This window comes from Lonchura striata, chromosome 37, assembly GCF_050655825.1.
Source record: "Lonchura striata isolate lonStrDom1 chromosome 37, ASM5065582v1, whole genome shotgun sequence".
In the NCBI taxonomy this organism is placed as follows: domain Eukaryota; kingdom Metazoa; phylum Chordata; class Aves; order Passeriformes; family Estrildidae; genus Lonchura; species Lonchura striata.
In genome coordinates this window covers 14,557,340-14,577,359 of record NC_140739.1, presented here as the reverse complement: position 1 = coordinate 14,577,359, position 20,020 = coordinate 14,557,340, and the positions used below count along the sequence as shown (strand labels likewise).

At 63.1% G+C, this 20,020-nt stretch overlaps 1 protein-coding gene across 1 annotated transcript; it reads right to left on the bottom strand.

Moving 5' to 3' along the window:
- Positions 1–459: 459 nt before the first annotated feature.
- On the bottom strand, positions 460–19,045 carry LOC144248129 (glutamate receptor ionotropic, NMDA 2D-like). The gene is made up of 13 exons (XM_085565773.1): positions 18,994–19,045; positions 15,320–15,747; positions 14,015–14,607; positions 13,052–13,166; positions 12,104–12,315; positions 10,890–11,046; positions 10,109–10,262; positions 8,469–8,594; positions 7,389–7,618; positions 6,890–7,050; positions 4,211–4,398; positions 3,183–3,412; positions 460–1,593 (listed from the first exon to the last, which is right to left on the bottom strand). The coding sequence occupies exons 2-13, from the start codon at positions 15,725–15,727 to the stop codon at positions 475–477; spliced, it is 3,693 nt and encodes a 1,230-aa protein (XP_085421899.1). The 5' UTR covers positions 15,728–15,747; positions 18,994–19,045; the 3' UTR covers positions 460–474.
- Between the last annotated feature and the right edge of the window lie 975 nt (positions 19,046–20,020).

Here is a 20,020-nt window from a genome sequence, read left to right as displayed (position 1 = left end):
AGGTGTATCCCCAGGGGTCCCCAGCTGTGTCCCAGGTGTCCCCTCTTTCCCAGAACTGTCCCCAGGTGTGCCAGGTGTCCCCAGCTGTGTCCCCTCTCCCCCAGGACTGTCCCCAGCTGTGTCCCGGGTGTGTCCCCAGGGCTGTCCCCTCTGTCCCAGGTGTGTCCCCTCTCTCCCAGGACTGTCCCAGGTGTCCCCAGCTGTGTCCCAGGCCTGTCCCCGGTCTCTCCCCGTTCTGTCCCGGGTCTGTCCCGGGTCATACCTCGGACTCGAGGCTGGAGAAGTGGGCGGAGCCTCTGCGCGCCCCCAGCGGCTCCGCCCCCCCGCGCCCCCCCCCGCAGCCGTGCCGGTGGTGGGGGGGGGGCGGGGGCGGGGAGGGCGCCCCCCGGCGGGGGTGGGGGTGGGGGAGGGGGGGTCCCCAGAGCCCCGCCCCCCCCCACGGCCCCCCCCACGCCCCTCCCCCCCCCCAGGCGCTCAGGTCCTCCAGGCTGCGCGAGGCCGGGGGGGGGCGGCGGGCGCAGGGCGGGGGGCGGTGCCGGCGGGGCGGGGGGGGCGCGGCCCCCCAAAACCCGGCCCAGGGGTGGGGACCCCCCCCCCAATACCCCGGCGGGGTGAGGGGGGGTCCCCATCGCGCCCCCTCCCCCCAGTCGCGGAGCCGCTCGGCCGAGCAGCTGCGGCAGCGGGGGGGCAGGGGCGCGTACAGCGGGGGGGGCGGCAGGGGGGGGGTCCCCAAAAACTCCAGGCTGCCCCAGGCGGCGCCCCCAGCCCCACCCCAGGGCCCCCCCAGCTTCTCGGCCGACCAGCAGCGCCCCGGGGGGGGCGCGGGGGGGCCCCGCTCGCGGCCGGGGACGGTGCAGAAATAAGGGGGGTGGGCGTGGGGGGGGGGCGCGCACCAGCACGGACCCCCGGGGGGGGGCGGCGGCGTTTGGGGGGGGAGGGGAGCAGGGGGAGGGGCGGGGGGGGGCGGGGGGGGGCGGCCTCGCAGCCCTCCGAGTCCGAGTCGGAGACGTCGGGGTACAGGCTGGGGGGGGGCGGCGCGAAATGGGGCGGGGGGTGCCCCCGGCAGAGGTGGGCGCGGGGCGGCCGCAGCAGCGGCTGCGTCTCGGGGTCCCCCCCCACCCCCGGGACCCCCGGGACCCCCGGGACCCCCAGCCCGGCCCCGCGGGGGGGGCGGCGGGGCCGCTCGCGGTGGGGCGCGGGGGGGCTCCGCTCGTCCTCGTACGCCAGGCGGGCGTAGGCGAACGGGGGGTCGGGGTCGTCGCGGGACCCCCCCGGGGGCTCGTAGGGGGCGCGGCGGGGCCAGGGGGGGGTGAGGGGCTCCGGGGGGGGCGGGGAGCGCGGGCAGGGCCCCCCCCCGGCCGCCCGGCCCAGCCCCTGCGGCTCGATGGGGCCGTAGAAGCGGTGGAAGGAGTCGGGGGGACCCCGGCGGGGGGCGGGGGGCGTGCGCGGGGGTCGCCACCGCTCGGGGGGGGGGCGGCGGTCGCGGGGGGGGGTGGGCGTGGGGAGGGCGGGGGGCGTGGGGGGGTGGGGGGGGGCGCGGAGGGCGTGGGGGGGCGTGGGGGGGTCCTCGGCGCTGCAGCAGCTGTACATGCCCTGGGGAGGGGGGGGACACACACACAAGGTGGCATTTTTGGGGGGGGGGGGCACTGCGTGTCCCCAGCCTGTCCCCGCGTGCCTCAGTGTCCCCGCGTGCCCCCCCCGATGTCCCCCGGTGTCCCCATGTCCTTCAGTATCTCCCAGTATTGCCCAGTGTCACCCCCATGTCCCCAGTGTCTCCCATCCCCTGATGTCCCCATCTCCCCCCAGTGTGCCAACATCCCCCCCAATGTCCCTGATGTCCCCCGTGTCCCACCATCTTCTCAATGTCCTCACGTCCCCCCAGTGTCCCCCACATCCCCCGTCCCCGATGTCCCAAATGTCCTCTCAATGTCCCCCCGTGTCCCCGTACCCTGCTGATGTCCTCGGGGTCCCCACACCCCCAATGTCCCCCACACTGTCAATGTCCCCAATCCCCTCAATGTCCCCGTGTCCCCCCGTGTCCCCATGTCCACATACCCTGCCCATGTCCCCAGTGTCCCCACGTCCCCTACCCTGTTGATGTCCTCCATGTCCCCACACCCCAGTGTCCCCACATCCCCCAATCCCCCCAACGTCCCCATGTCCCCCCGTGTCCCCATGTCCCTGTACCCTGCCCATGTCCCCGATGTCCCCACATTCCCCAGTGTCCCCCCATGTCCCAATCCCCCCAATCCCCCCAGTGTCCCCATGTCCCCCTGTGTCCCCGTACCCTGTTGGTGGCCTCAATGTCCCCAGACCCCCCAATGTCCCAAATCCTCACCAATGTCCCCCACATCCCCAATGTCCCCAATCCTTGCAGTGTCCCCCACATCCCCTGCTGTCCCCAGTGTCCTGTGTCCCCATGTCCTTGTACCCTGCCCATGTCCTCAATGTCCCCAATCTCCCCAATGTCCCCCACACCCACAATGTCCCCAATCTCCCCAATCCCCCCAATGTCCCCCACATCCCCTGCTGTCCCCAATGTCCCCAATCCCCCCAATGTCCCCCACATCCCCTGCTGTCCCCAATGTCCCCGTGTCCTCTACCCTGCTGATGTCCTCGATGTCCCCACACCCCCAATGTCCCCAGTCCCCTCAATGCCCCCAATCCCCACAGTGTCCCTGTGTCCTCCCGTGTCCCCATGTCCCTGTACCCTGCCCACATCCTCAATGTCCCCACATCCCCTGCTGTCCCCAATGTCCCCTACCCTGCTGATGTCCTCAATGTCTCCACATCCCCCAGTGTCCCCACACGCCCAATGTCCCCCACATCCCCCAATGTCCCCCACATCCCCCACTGTCCCCAGTGTCCCCAATCCCCCCAATGTCCCCCACATCCCCCACTGTCCCCAATGTCCCCAATCCCCCCAATGTCCCCCACATCTCCAATGTCCCCAATCCCCCCAATGTCCCCCACATCTCCAATGTCCCCAATCCCCCCAATGTCCCCCACACCCCCCACTGTCCCCAATGTCCCCAATCCCCCCAATGTCCCCCACATCTCCCAATGTCCCCGATGTCCCCAATCCCCCCAATGTCCCCCATATCCCCCACATCCCCAATGTCCCCAATCCCCCCAATGTCCCCCACATCCCCCACTGTCCCCAGTGTCCCCGTGTCCCCTACCCTGCTGATGGCCAGCAGGCAGCGCAGCCGCCCGGGCGTGCCCAGGTGCCGCAGCTTCCAGTGCACCAGGTGCTCCCAGGCGAAGACCAGCAGGCTCAGCCCCATGGCCACCAGCAGCATGTAGAACACCCCGGCCATGTTGTCGATGTCCAGCTTGCTGCTCATCACCTCCAGCTTCTCCTGGTGGCAGATCCCCGACAGCCACAGCCGCTCCAGCATCTCGATCTCGTCTGGGGTGGGGCGGGGCAGAGGGGTCAGGGGGGCTGGGGGGCATCTCAAAAGGGTTTAAGGGTTTGGGGGCATCTCAGGGGGGTTTGGGGGCATCTCGAGGGGGTTTGGGGGCATCTTCAGGGGTTGGGGGGCATCTCAGAGGGGTTTGGGGGCATCTCAGGGGGGTTTGGGGGCATCTTCAGGGGTTGGGGGGCATCTCAGAGGGGTTTGGGGGCATCTCAGAGGGGTTTGGAGGCATCTCAGAGGGGTTTGGAGGCATCTTGAGGGGTTTGGGGGCATTTCAAAAGGGTTTGGGGGACATCTCGAGGGGTTTGGAGGCATCTCAGAGGGGTTTGGGGGCATCTTGAAGGGGTTTGGGGGCATCTCAGAGGGGTTTGGAGGCATCTCGGGGGGTTTGGGGAGAATCTTGGGGAGTTTGGGGGCATTTCAGAGGGGTGTGGGGACATCTCAGGGGGGTTTGGGGAGAATCTCAGGGGGTTTGGGGGCATCTCAGGGGAGGTTTGGGTCTCCAAAGACCCCCACAAAACCCCTCAGAGACCCCCGAACAAACCGTCCCCCAGGAGCTGGAGCAGGGCAAGGTCCATGGGACATCATCAGCAGGACCCCAGGACCCCCAAACCCACCAAAGACCACCCCAAAACCCCTCCGAGACCCCCGGACCCACCGTCCCCCAGGAGCTGGAGCAGGGCCAGGTCCACGGGGCGTTTCCAGCGGGATCCCCTCTGCAGGGCGATGCCGTGGGGACCCAAAACTCCCCCAAAATCCCCCCAAAACCCCTCCGAGACCCCCGGACCCACCGTCCCCCAGGAGCTGGAGCAGGGCCAGGTCCACGGGGCGCTTCCAGCGGGATCCCCTCTGCAGGGCGATGCCGTAGCCGGTGGAGGCGAAGACCTTCCCCGAGCCGATGGTGACCAGCTTGCAGCCTTCCTCCTTGCGGGCCATGTAGTTCAGCACGGCCGCGTCGTAGATGAAGGCGTCCAGCTTCCTGCGGGGAGGGACACGCCCACCGCCCTCAGCCACGCCCACCGCCCGGAGACCCCGCCCACCACATCTAAACCCCGCCCACTGCCTCACCTGTGCACTAAGCCCCGCCCACAGCCTCACCTGTGCACTACGCCCCACCCACAGGGTCACCTGGGCTGTTGGCAATACCCCAAAGCCACGCCCACAGGTAATAGACCCCGCCCACCGCACCTAAACCCCGCCCACCGCACCGAAACCCAGCCCACAGCATCGAAACTCCGCCCACCGCCTCACCTGTGCACTAAGCCCCGCCCACAATGTCGCCTACATTGCTGCCAATAAACACAAGCCCCGCCCACATTGTATAGGCCACGCCTACTTGGATCCACCCACATCCCAAAGCCCCGCCCACAGCACCAAAACCCCGCCCACCTCACATAAACCCCGCCTACGGCACCTAAACCCCGCGTACGGCGCCTAAACCCCGCCCACCGCGCCTAAACCCCGCCCACAGCCTCACCTGTGCACTAAGCCCCGCCCACAGACACCACACCAGTACCCAAGCCACACCCACCGCATAATTTAGCCAATAACCACGCCCATTTTTCACCAGGCTCCGCCCACTTCCACGAAGCCCCTCCCCTATCACATCCTGCCAATCATGTGCCACGCCCATCCAAACCACGCCCATTTCCCCACAAGCCACGCCCCCTCCAGGCTCCTCCCACCCCAGACCACACCCCCGACCCCCAGACCCCCCCCGTACCCCATTATTTCCCCCATTATTCTCCCCCGTACCCGATTTTCCCCCCCGTACCCCGTTATTCCTCCCTGTACCCCACTTCCCCCCCATTTTTCCCCCTGTACCCCATTTTCTCCCCCATTTTTCCCCCCGTACCCCATTATTCCCCCCAAAGCCATTATTTTCCCTTCCATACCCCATTTCTCCCCCATTTTTCCCTTCCATACCCCATTATTTCCCCCATTATTTCCCCCATACCCCATTATTTCCCCTGTACCGCATTTCTCCCCCATTTTCTCCCCTTGTACCCCATTATTCCCCCCAAACCCATTATTTCCCCCCATAATCCATTATTTCCCCCATTTTCCCCCCGTACCCCATTATTTGCCCCCATACCCCATTTTCTCCCCCATTTTTACCCCCAAAACCCATTATTTCCACTGTTATTCTCTCCCATACCAAATTTTTCCCCCCTGTACCCCGTTATTTCTCCCTGTACCCCACTTCCCCCCCATTATTCCCCCCATACCCCATTTTCACCCCCATTTTCCCCCCTGTACCCCATTATTTCCCCCATACCGCATTTCTCCCCCATTTTTCCCCCCCATACCCCATTATTTCCCCCATTTTCCCCCTGTACCCCATTATTTGCCCCCATACCCCATTTTCTCCCCCATTTCTCCCCCATTTTAACCCCTGTACCCCATTATTTTCCCCCGTACCCCATTTCTCCCCCATTTTTCCCCCCATACCCCATTTTCCCCCAATAACCCATTATTTCCCCCATTATTCTGCCCCGTACCCCGTTATTTCCCCCATTTTTCCCCCCGTATCCCATTATTTCCACCCGTACCCTGTTTTCTCCCCCATTTTTAACCCCATACCCCGTTATTTCCCCATTTTTACCCCAATACCCCATTATTTCCGCCATTTCCTCCCCATACCCCATTATTTCCCCCCCTTACCCCATTTTTCCCTTCCATACCCCGTTATTTCCCCCATTATTTCCCCCCATAACTCGTTATTCCCCCCCGTACCCCGTTATTTCCCTTGTTTTATACCCCTGTACCCCGTTTTCAGCCCCCGTACCCCATTATTTCTCCCGTACCCCGTTATTTCCCCCATACCCCATTATTTCCCCCATACCCCGTTTTTCCCCCTCTACCCCATTTTCTCCCCTGTACCCCATTATTTCCCCCATTATTTCCCCCCCATACCCCATTATTTCCCCCATTATTTCCCCCTGTACCCCATTATTACCCCCCGTACCCCATTATTCCCCCCCGTTCCCCATTATTTCCCCCATTATTTCCCCCCATACCCCATTATTTCCCCCCCGTACCCCATTATTTCCCCCATTATTCCCTCCTGTACCCCATTTTCCCCCCTGTACCCCATTATTTCCCCCATTATTTCCCCCTGTACCCCATTATTCCCCCCGTTCCCCGTTATTTCCCCCATTATTTCCCCCTGTACCCCATTATTACCCCCCGTACCCCATTATTCCCCCCCGTTCCCTGTTATTTCCCCCATTATTCCCTCCTGTACCCCATTTTCCCCCCTGTACCCCATTATTCCCCCCCGTTCCCCGTTATTTCCCCCATTATTTCCCCCCCATACCCCATTATTCCCCCCCATACCCCATTATTTCCCCCCGTACCCCGTTTTGTGCCCCTGTACCCCGTTTTGTGCCCCCGTACCCCGTTATTTCCCCCATTATTCCCCCCGTACCCCGTTTTGTGCCCCCGTACCCCGTTTTGTGCCCCCGTACCCCGTTTTGAGGTGCTGCAGCGCGTCCTCCACGCCGCGCTGGTTGTAGCGCACCATGTAACTGTGCATGGCCGGGTAATTGCTGCGGATGTTCTTCTCCGTGCTGCCGTTGGGCACCGTGCCGAACTTCAGCGGGGGGTACTGCTCCTGGGGCCGCTGGAACTGCGCCCCAAAATCCCCAAAATCTCCTCAGGAACCCCAAAAATCCACGGGAACGCCCAAAAATAAACCTGTGCCAATAGGGACCCAAATACACCCACCCAACACCCAAAGGTGACACCCAAAGGTGACACCCAAAGGTGACACCATGCCCTCAACATCTCCTAAGCTTCATGGGGGTGCTGATCCTGGATCTGCGCTCCAAAAACCCCGAAAATCACCTCAGGGACCCCAAAAATCCACGGGAACGTGCAACAAGACCCACCAACCCCCACCCAACACCCAAAGGTGACACCCAAAGGTGACACCCAGCCCCCAGCGCCGGCGCCTCGCGGTGTCACCTTGCGGTCGCTGAGGCCGGACACGGTGTCCACGTACTCCTCCTGGATCATGAAGGCCGCCAGGTTGGCCGTGTAGCTGGCGAGGAAGATGACGGCGAAGAAGGCCCAGACCAGCACCATGATCTTGCTGGTGGTGCCCTTGGGGTTCTCCACCGGCACCGAGTTGTTGAACACCAGAGCCCACAGCAGCCAGATGGACTTGCCGATGGTGAAGGTGGAGCCGCCGGCACCTGGGGGACGGGGGGACAGGGTCACCTGGGGTCCCCCAGAGTCACCTGAGGTCACCTTGGGTCACCCAGAGTCACCTGAGGTCACCTGGGGTCCCCCAGAGTCACCTGAGGTCACCTTGGGTCACCCAGAGTCACCTGGGGTCACCCCAAGGACAGGGGACACCACCAGCAGCCAGATGGACTTGCCGACGGTGAAGGTGGAGCCACCAGCACCTGGGGGGACGGGGGACGGGGGGACATGGTCACCTGGGGTCACCCAGAGTCACCTGAGGTCACCTTGGGTCACCCAGAGTCACCTGGGGTCATCTGGGGTCACCCAGAGTCACTTTGGGTCACCTGGGGCCACCTTGGGTCACCTGGGATCACCTTGGGTCACCCAGAGTCACTTTGGGTCACCTGGGATCACCTTGGGTCACCTGGGGCCACCTTGGGTCACCCAGAGTCACTTTGGGTCACCCCAAGGACAGGGGACACCACCAGTGGGCAGATGGACACGCTGATGGTGGGGAGACAGGGGACAGCATCACCTGGGGCCACCTGGGGTCACCTGGGGCCACCTTGGGTCACCCAGAGTCACCTGGGGTCACCTGGGACCACCCAAGGACAGGGGACACTGGGGGGACACAAGGGGACACAAGGAGACACTGGGGGGTCACAAGGGGACTCTGGGGGGGGTCACAAGGGGACACGAGGACATGAGGGGACACGAGGGGACCCCATCGACGCCCAGAGCAGCTGATGGATTTGTCACTGGTGAACATGGAGCTGCCCAGACTTGGGGACACCGGGGGTGACACGCGGGTGACACGGGGGTGACACGGGGGTGACACGGGGACAGCGGGTCACTCACGCTGGCCGCTGGCCAGGCTCCGGTTGTAGCCCACGGGGCTGAAGTACTCGAAGATGAAGACGGTGACGGCCACCACGGTGAGACACATGACGAACATCATCACCCACACGGCCGGGCTGTACGGCTCTGCGGGGACAGCGGGGACATTGGGGACAGTGGGGACAGTGGGGACAGTGGGGACATGGGGACAGCTGGGAATGAGGGGACATTGGGGACATTTGGGACACTGGGGACATTGGGGACACATGGTGAGACACATCACAAACATCATCACCCACACGGCTGGGCTGAACGGCTCTGCGGGGACACTGGGGACATCAGGGGACAGCGGGGACACTGGGGACACTGGGGACATCAGGGGACATTGGGGACATTGAGAACATCGGGGACAGCAGGGACATTGGGGACATCAGGGGTATTGGGGACATCGGGGACATTGGGGCCATTGAGGGATTGGGGACATCAGGGATATTGGGGACATTGAGGACACAGGGACAGGAGGGGACACAGGGGACAGCAGGGACATCGGGGACGTCAGGGACAGGAGGGGACATTGGGGACACACATGGGGACATGGAGGGCAGTAAATTCTTTGGGCACAAAGGGACATTGGGTTTTGGGGATCCCAGTTGAGTTTTGGAGATCCCAGTTGGGTCTGGGAGATCCCAGTTGAGTTTTGGGGATCCCAGTTGGGTTTTGGGGGATCCCAGTTGAGTTTTGGAGATCCCAGTTGGGTTTGGGAGATCCCAATTGGGTTTGGGAGATCCCAGTTGGGTTTTGGGGATCCCAGTTGAGTTTTGGAGATCCCAGTTGGGTTTTGGGAGATCCCAGTTGGGTTTTGGGAGATCCCAGTTGGGTTTTGGGGATCCCAGTTGGGTTTGGGAGATCCCAATTGGGTTTGGGAGATCCCAGTTGGGTTTTGGGGATCCCAGTTGAGTTTTGGAGATCCCAGTTGGGTTTTGGGAGATCCCAGTTGGGTTTTGGGGATCCCAGTTGGGTTTTGGGGATCCCAGTTGGGGTTTGGGAGATCCCAGTTGGGTTTTGGGGATCCCAGTTGGGTTTTGGGAGATCCCAGTTGGGGTTTGGGGGATCCCAGTTGAGTTTTGGAGATCCCAGTTGGGTTTTGGGAGATCCCAGTTGGGTTTGGGAGATCCCAGTTGGGTTTGGGAGATCCCAGCTGGGTTTTGGGGATCCCAGTTGGGTTTTGGGGATCCCAGTTGGGTCTGGGAGATCCCAGTTGAGTTTTGGAGATCCCAGTTGGGTTTTGGGGATCCCAGTTGAGTTTTGGAGATCCCAGTTGGGTTTTGGGGATCCCAGTTGAGTTTTGGGGATCCCAGTTGGGTCTGGGAGATCCCAGTTGAGTTTTGGGGATCCCAGTTGAGTTTTGGTGGATCCCAGTTGGGTTTTGGGGATCCCAGTTGGGTTTTGGGAGATCCCAGTTGGGTTTTGGTGGATCCCAGTTGGGTTTTGGAGATCCCAGTTGGGTTTTGGGGATCCCAGTTGGGTTTTGGTGGATCCCAGTTGGGTTTTGGAGATCCCAGTTGGGTTTTGGGAGATCCCAGTTGGGTTTTGGGGATCCCAGTTGGGTTTTGGAGATCCCAGTTGGGTTTTGGGAGATCCCAGTTGGGTTTTTGGGGTACCCAGGAAGGCGGAGGGGGACACGGTGCCGTTGCTGCGGGACACCATCACGCTGATGCCGGTCTCCACGAAGGGCACGGAGAAGTCGATGATCTCGGAGCGCTCCTCGTTGATGGTCAGCGAGCCGATGGCCATGTCGGCGCGGCGGTAAAACACCTGGGCGGGGCAGGGCGTGGTCGGGGCGTGGCCAGAGGGGCGTGGCCAGAGGGGCGTGGCCAGAGGGGCATGGCCAGAGGGGATTTTTGGGGGTCCCCCTGCCATCCCCATCCCCCTTGGTTGCCCTCCCTGATCCTCCCTGGGGGTCTCTCCCCAGCCTCCATCACCAGGGGTCTCCATGGTGGGTTTTGGGCATTTTTGGGGTGCAGAGGGACATTTTTGGGATTTGGGGAGGTATTTTTGGAATTTGGGGATGTATTTTTGGGATCTGGGGACGTATTCTGGGGATTTGGGGATGTATTTTTGGGGGTCCCACCTTCCCTACCATGCCCTTCCCCCTTGGTTGCCCTCCTTGGGGGTCTCTCCCCAGCCTCCATCACCCGGGGGTCTCCATGGTGGGTTTTGGGGCATTTTTGGGGTGCAGAGGGACATTTCTGGGATTTGGGGATGTATTTTTGGGGTCCCACCTCGCCCACCATGCCCTCCCCCCTTGGTTGCCCTCCCTGACCCTCCTTGGGGGTCTCTCCCCAGCCTCCATCACCATGGGGTCTCCATGGTGGGTTTTGGGGCATTTTTGGGGTTTTGGGGCATTTTTGGGGTGCGGGGAGGTGATTTTGGGGGTCCCACCTCGCCCACCATGCCGTTCCAGACGCCGTCGATCTTCTTGCCATGTTTGCCGTTGGTGACCAGGTAGAGGTCGTAGGTGAAGCCCAGGGCCCGCGCCAGCCGCTTCAGGATGTCGATGCAGAAACCTTTGCAGCACTTCTTCTCAAAGGGCGGGGGGCTGCAGGGGACCCCGAGAGTGGTGCCACCCTCACCTGTGCCAGGTGTGCCCACCTGGGCAGCGCCACCCTCACCTGTCCCAGGTGTCCCACCTGGCAGTGCCACCAATACCTGTCCCAGGTGTCCCCCAACCCCTTCAGTGCCACCTCCACCTGTCCCAGGTGTCCCCCACCCTCACCTCTCCCAGATGTGCCCCACCTGGTCAGTGCCACCCTCACCTGTGCCAGGTGTGCCCACCTGGGCAGTGCCACCAACACCTGTCCCAGCTGTCCTCCACCTGGTCAGTGCCAGCCCACCTGTCCCAGGTGTCCCCCAACCCCTTCAGTGCCACCTCCACCTGTCTCAGGTGTCCCCCACCCTCACCTCTCCCAGATGTGCCCCACCTGGTCAGTGCCACCCCCACCTGTCCCAGCTGTCCTCCACCTGGTCAGTGACACCCTCACCTGTGCCAGGTGTGCCTACCTGGGCAGCGCCACCCTCACCTGTCCCAGGTGTCCCCACCCTCACCTGTCGCAGGTGTGCCCCACCCGGTCAGTACCACCCCCACCTGTCCCAGGTGTCCCCCCTGGTCAGTGCCACCCTCACCTGTCCCAGCTGTGCCCACCTGGTCAGTGCCACCCTCACCTGTCCCAGCTGTCCCCACCTGGTGGTGCCACCCCCACCTGTGCCCGGTGTCCCCACCTGGTCAGTGCCACCCTCACCTGTCCCAGCTGTCCCCACCTGGGCAGTGCCACCCTCACCTGTCCCAGCTGTCCCCACCTGGGCAGTGCCACTCCGATCTGTCCCAGGTGTCCCACCTGGCAGTGCCACCAATACCTGTCCCAGGTGTCCCCCAACCCCTTCAGTGCCACCTCCACCTGTCTCAGGTGTCCCCCACCCTCACCTGTCGCAGGTGTGCCCCACCTGGTCAGTGCCACCCCCACCTGTCCCAGCTGTCCCCACCTGGTCAGTGCCACCCCCACCTGTCCCAGGTGTCCCCACCTGGTCAGTGCCACCCCCACCTGTCCCAGCTGTCCCCCCCGGTCAGTGCCACCCCCACCTGTGCCCGGTGTCCCCACCTGGCGGTGCGGTTGAGCTGGCGCCGGCAGGGCACGGAGTCGCGGATGCAGGTGCCGGTGGCGGGGTCGATGTTCTCCACGATGACGAAGGGACGCTCCTCCAGCGTGGCCACCGTCAGGTGCCGCCCGTCCTCCACCGGCTGCAGGAACCGCCCGTAGCGCGACCACACCGGGTACTTGAGCCGCAGCACCCGCTGCTCCCAGCTGCCCACCTGCGGGGACACGTGGTGGCATCTGGGGACACGTGGGGACATGTGGGGACAGCCAGAGGGTGACAGGCCCAGGTGTCACCATGATGAGATCCCACCACCTACAGTGTGACCACACCGGGTGCTTGAGCCGCAGCACCTGCTGATCCCAGGGGGGACACGTGGGGACACCTGGGGACACGTGGGGACACGTGGTGGCATCTGGGGACACGTGGGGACACTGAGAAGGTGACAGGCCCAGGTGTCACCATGAGGAGATGCCACCACCCACAGTGTGACCACACCGGGTACTTGAGCCACAGGACCCGCTGCTCCCAGCTGCCCACCTGCGGGGACACGTGGGGACACGTGGTGGCATCTGGGGACACGTGGGGACACCCAGAAGGTGACAGGCCAAGGTGTCACCATGATGAGATCCCACCACCCACAGTGTGACCACACCGGGTGCTTCAGCCGCAGCACCCGCTGCTCCCAGCTGCCCACCTGGGGACACGTGGGGACATGTGGTGGCATCTGGGGACACTTGGTGGCATCTGGGGACATGTGGAGATACCCAGAAGGTGACAGGCCCAGGTGTCACCATGAGGAGATGCCACCACCCACAGTGTGACCACACCGGGTGCTTGAGCCGCAGCACCCACTGTTCCCTGGGGTGACACCCTGTCCCCGGGGGTGGCACCTGTCCCGGGGGTGGCACCCTGTCCCAGGGGTGGCACCCTGTCCCGGGGGTGGCACTCACCACCTCCCAGCTGCGCTCCTTATTGAGGGAGATGACGACCAGCGAGGGGTTCACCAGGTACCCATCCTCGTTGAAGGAGAAATCCTTCTGGCCCCACGTGATGTTCATGAAGTACCTGCAGGACGCCGCCCCGGGAACGTCACCCAATGTCCCCAACGCCACCCCGGGAACGTCACCCCATGTCCCCAAAGCCACCCTGGGAATGTCACCCAATGTCCCCAACGCCACCCCAGGAACGTCACCCGATGTCCCCAGTGCCACCCCGAGAGTGTCCAGGGTCACCCAATGTCCCCAGCGCCACCGCGAGTGTGTCCGGGGTCACCAAATGTCCCCAACCCAACTGTCCCCAGCCATGTCCAGAGCCACCCAAAGGTCCCCAACCCAACCTCACCGCAACCATGTCTAGAACCACCTGAACATCCCTAACCCAACCGTCCCCAACCCAACTGTCCCCAACTCAACTGTCCTCAAACCAACCGTCCCAAACCCATCCCCAACCATGTCCAGAGCCAACCAAATGTCCCCAACCCAAATGTCCCCAAACAGGTCTAGAACCACCTGAACATGCCCAACCCAACTGTCCCCAACCCAACCGTCCCCAACTCAACCGTCCCCAACCATGTCTAGAACCACCCAACTATCCCCAACCCAACTGTCCCCAACCCAACCTCACCCCAACCATGTCCAGAGTCACCCAAGTGTCCCCAACCCAACCGTCCCCAACCCAACTGTCCCCAACCCAAATGTCCCCAACCATGTCTAGAACCACCCATCTCCAACCCAACCGTCTCTGACCCAACTGTCCCCAACCCAAGTGTCCTCAACCCAACTGTCCCCAACCCAACTGTCCCCAACCGTGTCTAGAACCACCCAACTGTCCCCAACCCAACCATCCCCAACCCAACCATCCCAACCCACCCCAGACCCCACCTGCCACCCTCTGGCGGCGCCGCCGGGTCCCACCTGTGCAGGTTGTCGTTGATCTGGGTGACGTTGGGCGTGCGGCAGTCGTTGTTGAACTCGGGGATGAAGCCGTAGTCGCGCAGCAGCGCCTCGGCGCCCTTGGCCACGATGGCCACGCCGTTGCGCACGCGGTGCTGGAGGTCGTCGCGCCAGCCGGCCGACAGCACGGCGAACAGCCCGGCGGGGACGTGCTCGGGCAGCTGCTCGCTGCCCCCCAGGTTGGTGCCCACCACGAACCAGATGTAGCCGGGCCCGGTGAGGCCGGCGTCGCGGGCGGCGCGGAACACGGCCTCGGCCTCGTCGCGCGAGCAGTAGAGCAGCCGGATCTGCGCCGTCACCTCGCGCAGCTGCCGGCGCGTCCGCGCGCCCTCGGGGTCGTCGGTCAGGTTCAGGGTGACCACGCCGCGGTGCTCCCAGCCGATGAAGCTGCTGTCGGTCAGCACCTCCACGTAGTCCACGAAGTCCTCGTAGCCCGGCAGCAGCGTGGTGACCACGGCGAAGGCCGTCCAGTCGTACTCCTCCAGCACCTCGAAGATCACCTGGAGCTGCTGCTCCGTGGAGGAGCCCAGCTGCAGGAAGGTGGAGCCCTTCTCCTGCGGTGGCGGGAGACGGGGAGGGGACACGGGTTGGGGACGTCGCGTTGGGGACGGTTGGGTCACGCTAGGTTGGGCTTAGGGACGGTTGGGTTGAGGAGGGTCGAGTGGGGCTGGAACACAGTTGGGGTTTGGGAACCGCTGGGTTGGGGACATTTGGGTGACACCAGACACAGGTGGGGCTTGGGGACAGGTGGGCTGGGGACATTCAGGTGGCTCCAGACACAGCTGGGGACATTTGGGAGCCCCTGGACACAGTTGGGGACATTCAGATGGCTCCAGACACATTTGGGGACATTTGGGTGCCCCTAGACATGGCTGGGGACATTCAGGTGGCTCCAGACATGGTTTGGGACATTCAGATGGCTCCAGACACAGCTGGGATGTGACAGAGTTGGGGACATTCAGGTGGCCCCAGACACTGTTGGGGTTAGGATGGGGACAGTTGAGTGACACAAGACATGGCTGGGGTCATGCTGGGGACAGTTGGGTGACACAGGACACGGCTGGGGACAGTTGGGTGACACAAGACACGGCTGAGGTCATGCTGGGGACAGTTGGGTGACACAGGACACGGCTGGGGACACTCGGGTGCCCCCAGGCAGGGCTGGGGTTGGAGACAGTTGGCTCGAGGACGCTCGCTCGGTCCCAGATCCACCCGGGGACGTTTGGGTGTCCCCAGACACGCCCGGCGTCGCTCGGGGGGCGTCACCTTGGGCGTGAGGACGATGGCGGAGCCGCCGTTGACGCCGATGATGGGCACGGAGGTCTGGGCCGAGATGAAGTCCAGGATCTGCGCCACGGCCTCGGAGCGCGTGTCGTCCTCGAAGACGACGCCGTGGATGCGCAGCGAGGACAGCACGTCGCACAGGCGCACGATGAGGCTGCGCGGGTTGGTGTCGTTCAGCACCACCCCCACGGGGTTGACGTCCAGCGAGAAGTTCCGGAAGGTTCCGGGCGCCAGGCGGGGCCCGGCGGGGCCGTAGGAGGCCCCGCTGAGGATCACGGCCACGTTGAGCGTCCGGCGCGGCGCCGCCGGCGGCTCCAGGAAGGGGCTGGCGCAGGCCAGGGCCAGGGCGAGCAGCATCCTGCCGGCGGGGACGGGGACCGGGGGGCTCATCGCGCCGCCGCCGCTGCGCCCTGCGGGGACACGGCGGCCGCGGGTCACCGCCGGTGCCCGCCGGTGCCCACGGGTGCAGGGGAGGGTCAGGCATGGAGATATCGGTGCCACCAGTAACCACCAGTAACCACCAGTGACCATCAGTGACCACCAGTGACCATCAGTGCCAGGGGAGGGTCAGGCATGGAGATATCGGTGCCACCAGTAACCACCAGTGACCATCAGTGCCAGGGGAGGGTCAGGCATGGAGATATCAGTGCCACCAGTAACCACCAGTGACCACCAGTGGCCACCAGTAACCACCAGTGACCATCAGTGCCACCAGTAACCACCAGTAACCACCAGTGACCATCAGTGCCCACGGGTGCAGGGGAGGGTCAGGCATGGAGATATCAGTGCCACCAGTAACCACCAGTGACCACCAGTAACCACCAGTGACCATCAGTGCCAGGGGAGGGTCAGGCATGGAGATATCGGTGCCACCAGTAACCACCAGTGACCACCAGTGACCATCAGTGCCAGGGGAGGGTCAGGCATGGAGATATCAGTGCCACCAGTAACCACCAGTGACCACCAGTGCCAGGGGAGGGTCAGGTATGGAGATATCGGTGCCACCAGTAACCACCAGTGACCATCAGTGCCAGGGGAGGGTCAGGTATGGAGATGTCGGTGCCACCAGTAACCACCAGTGACCATCAGTGCCAGGGGAGGGTCAGGTATGGAGATATCGGTGCCACCAGTAACCACCAGTGACCATCAGTGCCAGGGGAGGGTCAGGCATGGAGATGTCGGTGCCACCAGTAACCACCAGTGACCATCAGTGACCACCAGTAACCACCAGTAACCACCAGTGACCATCAGTGCCAGGGGAGGGTCAGGTATGGAGATATCGGTGCCACCAGTAACCACCAGTGCCCACCAGTGACCCCCCAGAACAAAACCCTGTTACCAACCCCAAACCAGCAGGTGACAAACTGGTGTCACTGTCCCCACAACACCGGGGGAACAAATCTGCCAGAGGGTGACAAACCCCTGTCACTGTCCCCAAAACAGAGCGGACAAACCTGTGAGAGCGAGTGACAAATCTCTGTCACTGTCCCCAAAACAGCAGGGGACAAACCAGTGCCAGCGGGTGACAAACTGGTGTCAGTGTCCCCAAAACAGCGGGGACAAACCCCTGTCACTGTCCCCAAAACAGAGGGGACAAACCTGTGAGAGCGAGTGACAAATCTCTGTCACTGTCCCCAAAACAGAGGAGACCAAACCCTGTCACCATTCCCAAACCAGCAGGTGACAAACCAGTGTCACTGTCCCCAAAACAGCAAGAATAAATCTCTGTCACTGTCCCCGAATCAGCAGTGACAAACCTGTGCCAGCGGGTGAAAACCTGTGTCATTGTCTGCAAAACAGCGGGTGACAAACCCTTGTCACCATCCCCAAAACAGTGGGGACAAACCTGTGCCAGAGGGTGACAAACCTGTGTCATTGTCCCCAGAACAATGGGGACAAACCCCTGCCACTGTCCCCAAGCCAACAAGGGACAAACCTGTGCCAGCGGGTGACAAACCCCTGTCACCATCGTCCCCAGAACAGCAGGTGAAAAATTCCTGTCACTGTCCCCAAAACAGAGGAGACAAACCCCTGTCACTGTCCCCAAAACACCAGGTAACAAACCCCTGTCACTGTGCCCAAAACAGCAGGAACAAACCTGTGCCATTGTTCCCAGAACAGCAGGGACAAGCCTGTGCCAGCGGGTGACAAACCCCTGTCACTGTCCCCAAAACACCAGGTGACAAACCCCTGTCACTGTGCCCAAAACAGCAGGGACAAACCTGTGTCATTGTTCCCAGAACAGCAGGGACAAGCCTGTGCCAGCGGGTGACAAACCCCTGTCACTGTCCCCACACCACTGGGGGAACAAGTGACAAGCCCCTGTCACCGTTCCCAAAACAGCCGGGACAAGCCTGTGCCAGCGAGTGACAAACCTGTGTCATTGTCCCCAGAACAGCAGGGACCAGCCTGTGCCAGCAGGTGACAAGCTCCTGTCACTGTCCCACAAACAGTGGGGACAAACCTCTGTCACCATCCCCATAACAACAGGGACAAACCCCTGTCACTGTCCCCACAACACTGGGGGAACAAGTGACAAACCCCTGTCACTGTACCCAAAGCAGCAGGGACAAACCTGTGCCAGCGGGTGACAAACCTGTGTCATTGTCCCCAGAATAGCAGGGACAAACCCCTGTCACTGTCCCCAGAACAGCAGGGACAAGCCTGTGCCAGCGGGTGACAAACCCCTGTCACTGTCCCCAGAACAGCAGGGACAAGCCTGTGCCAGCAGGTGACAAACCCCTGTCACTGTCCCCAGAACAGCAGGGACAAACCTGTGCCATTGTTCCCAGAACAGCAGGGACAAGCCTGTGCCAGCGGGTGACAAACCCCTGTCACTGTCCCCAGAACAGCAGGGACAAGCCTGTGCCAGCGGGTGACAAACCCCTGTCACTGTCCCCAGAACAGCAGGGACAAGCCTGTGCCAGCGGGTGACAAACCTCTGTCACTGTCCCCAGAACAGCAGGGACAAGCCTGTGCCATTGTTCCCAGAACAGCAGGGACAAGTCTGTGCCAGCGGGTGACAAACCTCTGTCACCATCGTCCCCAGAACAGCAGGAGGGGACAAACCCATGTCACCATCCCCACCCTGGTGAGGACAAACTGTCCCCGTGCCGGAGTGGGACACAACTCCCTGTGTCACTGTCCCCACACCCCCGTGTCACTGTCCCCACACCTCCGTGTCACTGTCCCCACACCCCCCTGTCACTGTCCCCACACCCCCCTGTCACTGTCCCCACACCCCCCATGTCACTGTCCCCACACCTCCGTGTCACTGTCCCCACACTCCCGTGTCACTGTCCCCACACCTCCGTGTCACTGTCCCCACACTCCCGTGTCACTGTCCCCACACCCCTGTGTCACTGTCCCCACACCCCCCCTGTCACTGTCCCCACACCTCCCTGTCACTGTCCCCACACCCCTGTGTCACTGTCCCCACACCCCCCTGTCACTGTCCCCACACCCCCGTGTCACTGTCCCCACACCAGCAGGAGGCACAGCTGTGTCACCGTCCCCGTGACAACGGGGTGACGAGTCAATGTCCCCTCCGTGTCCCCTCCCCAGCGACACCGGCTGTGTCCCCAACACCTCTGTGTCCCCTCCGTGTCCCCTCTGTGTCCCCCCCGTGTCCCCCCCGTGTCCCCCCCGTGTCCTACCTGGCCCAAGCTCCTCTCCGGGGGGCTCTGCCTCATCTCGGCCGGGGGGACAATGGGGGGGTTGGGGACAATGGGGGGTTGGGGACAATGGGGGGTTGGGGACACACAGAGGGGGGTTGGGACAATGGGGGGTTTGGGGACACACAGAGGGGGGTTGGGGACAATGGGGGGTTTGGGGACACACAGAGGGGGGTTGGGACACACACGGGGGGGTTGGGGACACACAGAGGGGGGTTGGGGACACACACGGGGGGTTTGGGGACAATGGGGGGGTTGGGGACAATGGGGGGTTGGGGACAATGGGGGGTTGGGGACACACAGAGGGGGGTTGGGGACACACACGGGGGGTTTGGGGACAATGGGGGGGTTGGGGACAATGGGGGGTTTGGGGACACACACGGGGGGCTTGGGGACACACACGGGGGGTTTGGGGACAATGGGGGGGTTGGGGACACACACGGGGGGGTTGGGGACACACAGAGGGGGGTTGGGGACACACAGAGGGGGTTTGGGGACAATGGGGGGGTTGGGGACACACACGGGGGGTTTGGGGACAATGGGGGGGTTGGGGACACACACGGGGGGTTTGGGGACACTGGGGGGGTTGGGGACACTGGGGGGGTCAGCCTGGTGGCTGCACCTGGTGGGGGGGAGGGGACAGTGAGGGGAAGGTCCGGCCCTTCCCGAGCACCCGACCCTCCCCCCAAAATCCCCAGAACGCCCAAATGCTCCCCAAAATATCGGATCCCCCCCCAGCGGGGACCCCAGTGCCTCCCAGTCCACTCCCAGTTCACCCAGTTGGGTGCCAGCACCCCCAAACTGGTCACCAGTGCCCCCCAGTTAAACTCCAGCATCCCCCAGTTCCCCCCCCCAATCCTGCCTCCCCTCCCATTCCACAGCCCGGAGCTGGGTCCCAGCTCCTCCCAGTCCATCCCAGTCCCCCCAAATCCCCCATTCCACCCCAAAACCCTCCCAGTCCCCCCAAATCCCATTCCAGTCCATCCCAGTCCCCCCAAATCCCATTCCA